Source organism: Monodon monoceros, unplaced genomic scaffold (genome assembly GCF_005190385.1).
Source record: "Monodon monoceros isolate NGI ecotype Baffin Bay Population unplaced genomic scaffold, NGI_Narwhal_1 Super_Scaffold_10, whole genome shotgun sequence".
Classification (NCBI taxonomy): domain Eukaryota; kingdom Metazoa; phylum Chordata; class Mammalia; order Artiodactyla; family Monodontidae; genus Monodon; species Monodon monoceros.
In genome coordinates this window covers 48,572,704-48,581,819 of record NW_021703766.1, presented here as the reverse complement: position 1 = coordinate 48,581,819, position 9,116 = coordinate 48,572,704, and the positions used below count along the sequence as shown (strand labels likewise).

At 63.2% G+C, this 9,116-nt stretch overlaps 1 protein-coding gene across 2 annotated transcripts in view; it reads right to left on the bottom strand.

The window, feature by feature from the left end:
- Nucleotides 1-1,407: 1,407 nt before the first annotated feature.
- PPP1R37 (protein phosphatase 1 regulatory subunit 37) overlaps nt 1,408-9,116 on the bottom strand; it is a 44,433-nt gene continuing 36,724 nt past the window's right edge. Inside the window, exons 6-14 of one of the 2 annotated variants that reach the window (XM_029243560.1) lie at nt 8,500-8,619; nt 7,886-8,036; nt 7,632-7,787; nt 6,320-6,432; nt 5,517-5,658; nt 5,252-5,418; nt 4,404-5,139; nt 3,978-4,068; nt 1,408-3,884 (exon numbers count right to left, since the gene is read on the bottom strand). In XM_029243560.1, coding sequence (XP_029099393.1) covers nt 3,986-4,068; nt 4,404-5,139; nt 5,252-5,418; nt 5,517-5,658; nt 6,320-6,432; nt 7,632-7,787; nt 7,886-8,036; nt 8,500-8,619 — 1,668 coding nt within the window. In that variant the 3' untranslated portion in view covers nt 1,408-3,884; nt 3,978-3,985. The remainder of the gene's footprint in view (nt 3,885-3,977; nt 4,069-4,403; nt 5,140-5,251; nt 5,419-5,516; nt 5,659-6,319; nt 6,433-7,631; nt 7,788-7,885; nt 8,037-8,499; nt 8,620-9,116) is intronic. The other variant, XM_029243552.1, reaches the window with a different exon arrangement.

Genomic DNA, 9,116 nt, shown 5'->3' with positions numbered 1-9,116 from the left:
CATCCCAGAGGCGGGAGTGGCTGTGGGGGAAGCGGGCGAGGCTGCGGAGGCAGGGGAGATGAAGGACAGAGGGATGCGCCCAGCTGACTCAGTGGAGCGCACCCAGGCCCCAGGGGATCCAGGCCCTTGTCCCCACATCCGAGCTTGCCCCTCTGTGGGCGGGGCAGGAGCTGGCATTTCTGAGGGTGGTGTCCCCAGTGACCTCAGCAGGCTGCTCCACTCTTGGGGTGGCTCCTCCCCTGGCATAATGGGTTAATTAGGCCTCGACAGCACCCCAGCGCCGCCTCCACCAGACGAGTAATTGTCCAGGGGGTACCTGCCTTACAAGGTCACTCCACAGCCACCCAAGGAGCCCCTCGATGAGGACAGGGAAGTTGAGGAGCATATGAAGCCCTGGCAGTCCTGGCATGACTGAGCTAGTGGCACCACCCTGGGCGTGCTGAGAGATGTTTTCCAACAGCAGAGGGAGAGCCTGCCCAAGAATGAAGCCACCACAGAGATGCACGGGTCCTCATGACGCTGTTAGACCGACGTCTCTGTAGACGTGCTACTGGAGACAACGTACATCGCTTCCCGCAGCTCCCTCAGCCAACTTGACTTGGGCTTCTGTTTCTTACCACCCAGAGTCCAGGCTGGAAACAAACTGGCCCCAGCAGTGTTGGGCTGTTGGGGAGGCAGGACTAACCCTTAGATTTGGCTGGAGGTCGGGAGCAGGACTGAGGACACCCCCCGGGCCCCAGGAGGAAGCTGTGCCCCGTTACATGATGCCGAGCTGTGGTCAGACTGGTGCCCGATTTATCTTAGACTCTGACCGTGTGCCTGCCAAAGCTAGAGCTTTGGGAGACAAAGAAACAAAAAAGAACAAAACAGTTATGTCAGAGGGGCTGGGTGTGGCCAAGATAGCTCCCTGTCCCCCGGCATTCATGGGCCCCTATAGTGTGGGGCTTTTGCTGGGGACTTGCACCTAGAAGGGAGTGGAAGTGACGTGTGTCCGTTTCCCATTGAAGCAACGAGTTAAGAGGCAGGTTTGCCTTCTCCACTCTCCTCCCCCACCTGCCTGCTGGATGCAGGGTCTCCTGAGGCCCTAGGGGATGGCAGAGCCACCAGAGGGCGCGGGGGCCTGGCTTTAGGAGTCACTTCGTGGAGAGAAGGTGCCTGTCACACCCAGAACACCCACATGCAGGAAAACAAACATCTCCCATGTTAGGGCATCGAGATCTAAGATGTGGTACAGCGTCTAGCTTGGGCGATACTTGGACGGCTGAAGGCAAAGGTAAGAAAATACTCGGCCAAAGGGATCTAACTCCATGATCCAAGACCCCTAAAAGGTCGGAAAATCAGAGCGTTGCAGAATTGGTCTATTAGTCTCCTGGGGCTGCTGTAACAAAGTTCCACAAACTGGGCAGCTTGGAACAACAGAAATTTATTTTCTCACAGCTCTGGAAGTCAGAAGTCCAAAATCAAGGAGCGGTCAGGGCCACACGCCCGCGGAAACCTAGAAGGGAACCCTTTCTTGCCTCTTCCGGCTTCCGGTGCTTTGCTGGCGTCTTTGGTGTCCTTGGCTTGGGCTTGCATAAGCCCTCCATCCTCCCAAGGTCTTCTGTGTTCTCACATCTTTCCTTTGAGCATATCTGTTCTGTCACTGTCTCCAAATTTCCCCTTTTCACATTGGATTGGGGTACTCTATAACCTCATTTTTAACTTGATTACCTCGATAAAGACACTAGTTCCAAAGAAAAGTCCCATCCTGCAGTACTGAAGATTAGGACTTCACACATCTTTGGTGGGTGGGGAGGTGGGCGCAATTCAACCCTGAACGAACAGTGGAAAAGGCCGGATTCCTCACCACAAGCTAAAGTGAAGGGCGGGGACAAGGCTGGGAACAGGACGCCAGGCCCTCCCAGGCACCACAGGACGGGGAGGCACCCTCCCCGCCCCTCCCTTCAGCCATCTGTCGATCACCTGGCCTGCAGGTGGAGGCAGAGAGCAAAGGGGATGGGCGAGCAACCAACACCGCTGTCAGGGCCAAAACCCCCCCCACCTGGGTCGATTCCTGAGCAATGGCTAGATGCGACCAAAGGCCTACTGAGATTCTCAGGGGACTGTACTGACAGACCCCAACCTGGCAAAGGACTGCGGTTTCTCAGCATCTTGAAGCAAACCTCGCACTCCCCAGTCTCCCCAAGACGACTTGGGCAGGAGGCAGGGCACCCTGGAGGGGCTCATTCCACACCCACCTCACACCCGGGCACAGCTGCGCCAGCCGGAGGATGACACTGTGCGGGTGTCTCCCTGGCTGCCAGCGGGGCGGGTGCCACTGGCTGACGTGGGTGGCTTCCCCCAGCCCCTCGCCCAGATGAGAGGGAGCCCCAAATGTGGCTGCCTTAAGGAGCGGTCAGGACACCGGAGCTGTCGGTGACTGAAGAGCAAACAGAAAGTGGCCTAAACAGGAAAGGTGTTCATCCCAGACACCCAGGCAGCTGCGGTAGAAGATTCCGGCGTTTGTGCTGGAAGCACACGGGCTCCCAATCAGTAACGCTGTGGTTCTCATAACCTTTCCACCGCGTCTCTACCCACCCCGGGCCGGCCTCCCACGCAGGAGAGGAGCGGCCACAGAGGCCTTCCCCTTAAGTGGTTCTCGCCTTTTCTGAAGGATGAAACTCAGATTTCCCAGAAATGCCCAAGAGCCCTCTGGGTGCACCTCGGCGCCTGCAGGCGACCGGCCAGGCTCCGGGGCAGAGTGCCCTCCTGCCTGAACATCTAGGGCTGCCGGCGACAGGCTGGTTGGTGTCTGTTCTCCTTGGGCCACAGGCGACCGGGCAGAGGAATGACCTCTGGACCCGCGTGCCAGGTCCACCACCCTGAGAAGCTGGACCTGAAGCTGGAAGGTATCTGGGGGCTGTTCCCTCTGAAGAGAGGGAAGTGGAAGTGGGATCATACACGAGATGGCCAGCTGCGTCAGACACGGGAGTGTGGGTGCGCGCACCCAGAAGGGGCCTGCCTGTCCCGCCTCTGCTGTGGGGCCCATCCTCACACGCCCCAGCAGATGTTCTGCAGCCACGACCCACCTGGCCCCTGCCCTCCCCATCTCTGTGCCAGAACCCCCGCAGGGGGGAGCCCAGGATCAGCACAAGCAGAGAGCAGGCCAGTGGGGAACCCAGCTCTGGTTTATTAGAAAAGGTGTGAGCAGACCTGCACCGACAGGAGCAGCCCTCCCCCCCCCCCGCCCCACACCCCACACCCGCGCCTCCCCCACCCTGGGCTGTAGTGCCTCTCAGGGCACAGCCTCGAGTGGCCCGGGACAGCAGGGTCTCCAAGCCCTGGCTGCTCCCCACCCCAGCTCCCTGATAGATTTATTGCACTTAAGAAAAAGAAAGCTCTGATCCTCTGACCTCCCCCACCCACCCCAGCCCAGGCCCTCACCCTGCCTGGGGCTGCTCTACAAATTCCAACCACCACCATCACTCACCTCCCCTCCCAAGCCATGCCTCCTGCCTGGTCCCGTGCCCAGGGCCACCAGGGGATCATCCCGCCACCACCTAGGACTCCTGACCTCTACGGGGGGCAAGCCTGGCCAAATGGAGCCCTGGGGAAAGGTGCCCGGCCCTGTAGCCGGTATCCACTTCTCCCCCGCGTCCTCCTCCCATCCACCCCCAGCCCAGTCTTCGAGTGTCAGACACATAAATAGAAGTGCTTAAGTCAGGACGGGGAGGGCCACTCCATGTAGCTCCTGCACCCCGTGTAGTGTTGCTGTGGGGGGCAGGGGTCCCCAGGAAGGCCCCCCACCCCCTGGGGTCCCAGGCCTCAGGAAGGCTGGGGGTGAGGGTGAGCAGATTCTCATGGCTCTGGCCTCAGCTCTTCAAAGACGGACCGGAAGAAGGGAACTTAAGGAGAAGAGATCGCAGGGGGGCGCCTGTCAGAGTCAGGCGCTCCGTCACTGGCTCCCCAGCTCCCGGGGCCCCAGGCCCTCACCGCACCTCAGGTGTCACAGTGTCTCCTGCCCAGATTCCTGACTGGCCTCCAGAAGCAGGTCCTCGAGCTCCTTCTCGTTCTTGGAGCAGCTCAGCTCTGCGCGAGAAGAAGGGTGGGCGGCCTCCAGTCAGGCGGGTGGGCTGGGGGGTACCAGCCCTGCCTGAGCTAGAGCCGCAGGGGAGCACAGGCCCAGGTACCAATGAGACCATCAGACTCAGAGTCAACAGAACTTGCGTGCCCTGCCCCCAAGGAGCTCCCCGGGATCCGAGGGAAGTAAGGCGGGGACTGAGGATCGAGCCCCACTTGTCCCTGCCCCTTCAAGGGCCATTTTAAAGAGGGGGAAACCGAGGCACACCAACAAGCAGGTGCTTGGCCGGGGTCACACACAGCACACAGGGGCCCCAGTCACCTGGCCCCAGAGGTCCTCTCACCGTGTTCCAGGCCACAGGTGGCCACCTTGGCCTCGGGCCCTGGGGGCGGCTCTGGGAGCAGTGCGAGAGCGAACTCGGGCTTCAGGCCGTTGGGCAGCGGTGGCCCTGACTGGGGCGGCTCGGGCTGAGGCTGAGGCTGAGACGACCCTGGGTCCCGAGTGCTGACGGCCTCAGCTGGCGTCCAGGCAGGTGAGGTGGGCAGGAAGGATACGGCAGGTGGGGATGGAGGACGAGGAGGGGCAGGTGGGGAAGGAGAGGCGGGTGGCACAGGAGGCTCTGCCCTCTCGGGTGGACTCTCCACCCGGGTCACCACAAACACTTTGTGGCCCCGGCCCGGGCTGGACACGGAAATGCGCTGCTCGGTGGGGGAGGAGGGGCAGCCTGGGGGGCTCCTGTCCCCAGGGCCCAGGGAGTCCGTGGGGGGCACCAGGGCGGGGCAGGGGGCCTCAGCCCTGTCCCCATCCTCCTCCTCCCCATCCTCCCCCTCGGAGTCTGAGTCTGAGTCCGAGTCCGGCCCGGCGCCGGGGCCGGGGCCCCCGTTCTCCTGCGCCTCGGTGGCAGGCTCCTCCGCGGGCGCGCCGGTGTCTGGCTGGGGCTCGGAGACGGCGATCTCGGCCATGGAGGCCGACGGCTGCAGGCACTGCCCCTGCTCCTCCCGCGCCAGCGCGAAGTTGCGCCTGCAGCCGTTCTGGATCTCAGCGAGCAGCGCCTTCTGCGTCTCGATGAAGCTCTTCACCTGTGGGCAGAGCGGGCCTGGCTCGGGCTCTGGGTGGCCCGCCCCCAGCAGGTCCTGGGGCCGCCCCAGGCCAGCCAGCCCCCCATCCGCCCGCGGGGAAGAGCGCGCTCACCGCCTCCTTCTTGGGTTCGCGGTCAAGGTCCAGGCGCAGGAGAGAGTGGTTCACCTTGAGGGCCAACGACAGCGCCATGAGCCCGCCCGTCTTGATCTCGTTCTCCCGAAGGTCCAGTCTCAGGAGGCGGGGGCTCTCGGCGATGAACTCCGCCACCGCCACCGCGCCTGGGAGGGGGACCGCAGGGGCTGGCCACGGGCCCACACCCGGCTGGCCGCCCCCCAGCCTGGCCGGCCCGCCTCCCGCACCCGGCCCCGCGCCCTACCCTCGCACGTGAGCTTGGTGGAGGCCAGGCCGAGGCGCAGCACGCTGCGGTTGCCGATGAGGCCGTTCTTGAGGTTGCGCACGCCCTCATTCCCAATGGGGTTGTGGCCCAGGTTCAGCGTCTCCAGGCTGTGTGTGTGCGGCTGGAGGGAGCGGCGCACGAGAGCCAGGAAAGGCCCAGGAGGCCAGTCAGGAACGAGGCGAACGCACACGCTCTCTCCTCGGCAGGGCCCCCCAGTCCGAACACCGGCACGTTCCCGCTTCGGGCCGAATCCCTCTTGTACTCAGAAGTCTCCCGAGAGCCAGCTGCCCCGTCCACTCCGCAGCCCTCCGAGCGTCCAGCCAGGCCCCTGTCCCCACAGCCCGGGCCCAGCCTCTGCCCTCGCCAGCATCCCAAGGACTCTGGGCACAGGCCTGACTGTGGATAATTCTCAACCTGGGTCTGAGTCTCTGTACCCTGTGGGCTGGCTTTAAATACCACATAACGAAAAGATTTAAGACTTCCTGATGGCTTCCAGAAATGCTAACTTTCTATGCAAAACATTTTCACCTCGTACAAAGCGTTGTACCAGGCTACGGTGCTGGATGCAGAGAGACAATGAAAGAAGGGCTACTTTCCTCAAGGGAAAGAGGGTGCAGAAGCTGAAGCAAAGACCAAACAGGGCTGGAGGAAGACAGCAGGTTCCTGAACTGGCAGGACGAGCGAGACGGGGAGCCGCGACAGCCGGAAGATGAAGAGAGCCGGGGGTGGGAGAGGTGCTGGACCGGACCGCGCTGCCCCCCTCCCCTCTCCGGCCGACTCACCAGCGTCATGCCCAGAAAGGCCATGCCCGTGTGCGTGAGCTGGTTGTTCCACAGCACCAGGGTCGCCAGCCCCTTCCTCTGCTCCTTGAGGCCCTCGCAGATGTAGGCCAGACCTGGGGAGGCCCGTGGGCAAGTCCTGTCTGTGGCCGGGGAATCTCCCCGGGGGGCACTGGTCCAGGAGCCACCCCACCAGCACTCAGAAGCCCCTGCCCCAGCCTGCCCGGCCCCACGGGCTCTGGCCCTGACACCTCCTGCTACTGCCCGCCCTGCCTTGGGCCTGGCACACACAGCTCCCCGACTCCTGGGCCAGGAACGTTCCTCCTCTGGACACCCTGATGAAGGCCTCCGCCACCTGTTTCAGATCTCTGCTCAAATCTCCCCCTCTCATGGGACAATCCCGGTCAGCCTAACCTCAGCAGACAGCTCAGCCCGCCATCACCGCTTTATTTTTCTCCAGAGCACATTTCACCATCCGACAGGCTCAGCAGTCCATTAAGGTATCTTGGCTTTGTCTCTCCTGAGGGCAGAGACCCCTGCCGCACTCATGGCTGTGCACCCCGAGCCGACAGGCCCCGCGCGCGGGAGGCGCTCAGCACACGTGGTGTCCGGGCCCAGCTGCCCCAGAGGAGGGCACTGGCCTCACTGTCCCACTCTGCACCCCCTCCCGCAGCCCGGTCTTCACACTGAGGCCAGGGGACTCTGCTCGACGGTGAACAGGGACGAAATCAAATTCCTCCCGCTGGCAAGGCCTTGCTGACTACTCCCTCTTCGCTTCTCACTCACCTCCTGGCTCACCAGGGCTCCTCCCCCCACCCAGATATCTAATATCTAAGCTCTTTCCCACCTCAGGGCCTTTGCACTTGCTATTCCCTCTGCCTGGATTCTCTGCCTAGGCTTTTAAAACGGCTGGTTCCACCCCAGCCTCCTCATTACTGCCCAGAGGCCCCTTCCTGCACACCTTCAACAGCTCTCAGTTGACCCTTTATCCCAGCATCCTTGTTTCCTCCAGGGCACCTTCCCCAGATTGAATTATTTCAAATATCTGCTCAATACCCCACCTCATCCTGAAGGAAGAGCTGAGCTGTTCCCTCCGCCAGGATGCCTCCTCCAGGATGCCTCCCTGATCCCCAGACTGGCTCAGACACCTGCCCCGGGCTCCCACAGCCCAGCCCAGTCTGAGGCGTCACCACGAGGGCAGGGCTGGGACTATCTCGGCCACTACTGTGCTTCTAGTACCACGAGCACCCGGCTGGGCACACAGTGGGTGCTGGGCGACTGGAGTTGGGTGGGGGCGCGCGGACCTCGCACACACCTGAGTCCAGTACGTGGTTGTTACGGAGGTCCAGGATCTGCAGGGAGCAGTTGAACTTAAGCAGGTTGCCCAGCTGGGCCGAGTCCTGCAGGCCATTGAGCTTGTTGTCGGCCAGGTACAGCTCCCGCAGAGTCATGTTCATCTTCAGGGCCGTGGCTGGGGGATGGGGGAGAAGGGGAGGGCACTGTGACTGGCCAGGCCCAGGGGACCCGGCCCACAGCCCGAGCCCACCAGCACACCGCCCTGGGGCTCACCGAGCAGCGTGAGGGGCCGCCCTGAGAGGCTGGCATTCTCCAGGTGCAGCACCGCCAGGCTGCTGCGGATACGCAGGGCACGCGCCACGAAGGGCGCCGCGTGGTCCAGCAGGGGCGTGTTGCGGGCGTCCAGGTACTGCAGGCAGCTTGTCTGCGTGGCAGGTGTGGGGCTGGGTCAGGCTGGCCCCGGCCCTCCCCGCTCCGGGGGACCTCCCGCCCTACGTCCCAGTATCCCCGTGAGCAGCAGGGCCACCTGGTTTTATGGCTGGGGACACTGGCTGGTGAGGGAAGGCCAGCCTGGGGCCGCAGGGGTGAGCGAGGCAGTGCTGGTGACAGCTGAGCTCGCTGACTCCTGTGTGGCAGAGACGCCCCGTATGTGAGTGAAACGGGAATGGTGACCACAGCCACCTCCAAGGGACACGTTACAGGCAAGTGGAGGAGGAGGGGAAACGCCTGAAGGGAGAGAAGGGGCCGGGGTGGGGCTGCAGCAGGGTGCCTCTTGGCACTGCTTCCTCACTGGCCTGCAGGCTGGGGCCCAGCACCCTCTGACGGCTCGTGGACCCAGGCCCTACAGGTTGGGGGCCCTGGAGAGGGAATGGGTAGGGGGCACCCACCTTGCGCATCATGTGGGCGGCGGCCTGCCAGCCCCGGGTGCCGATGTGCTTGTTGAAGGAGATGTTGAGGTGGGTGGCCGACTCATAGTACTCGATCATGTCGAAGAGGGCTGAGGCACCCTGGGCAGAGACAGCGGGGCTCAGCCTCAGGGTGCAGCTGCCCGGGGAAGCCAGGAGGTAGGGGCTGAGTGACTGGGGGCGGGAGAGCCCTGATGCTGCTCTGGCGCCTCTGGGTTCCGGCAACCAACCCTTCCCCTGTCCTGCTGCAGCCGGTCTGCTTCCTCTTACTCGCCCCCCACAGCGGTCTAAGTGATGTGCTGCGTGACCAGGACAGGCCTCTGCCGTCCCTGGGCCTCAGGTCTCCAGGAGCCCTGCCCCGGGCTCCTGGTGGCCTCCGGACCTGGGGAGGTGAGGACACCTGGGCATAAGCAGGGGGGCTGCTTTCAGAACGTTTCTTAAACTCTCTCCCCTGCAGGCACTGTGATTCTCAGCGGGCGGGGGGGGCACGCGTTCCTGGAAAGGCTCCTTCCTGGTGGTCATACACCTCCCCTCCGGCTTGGCTCCCCAAGTCTCTCCCTTGCTTACAAAGCCCCTGCCTTTGGGGTGGGTCTGTGAGA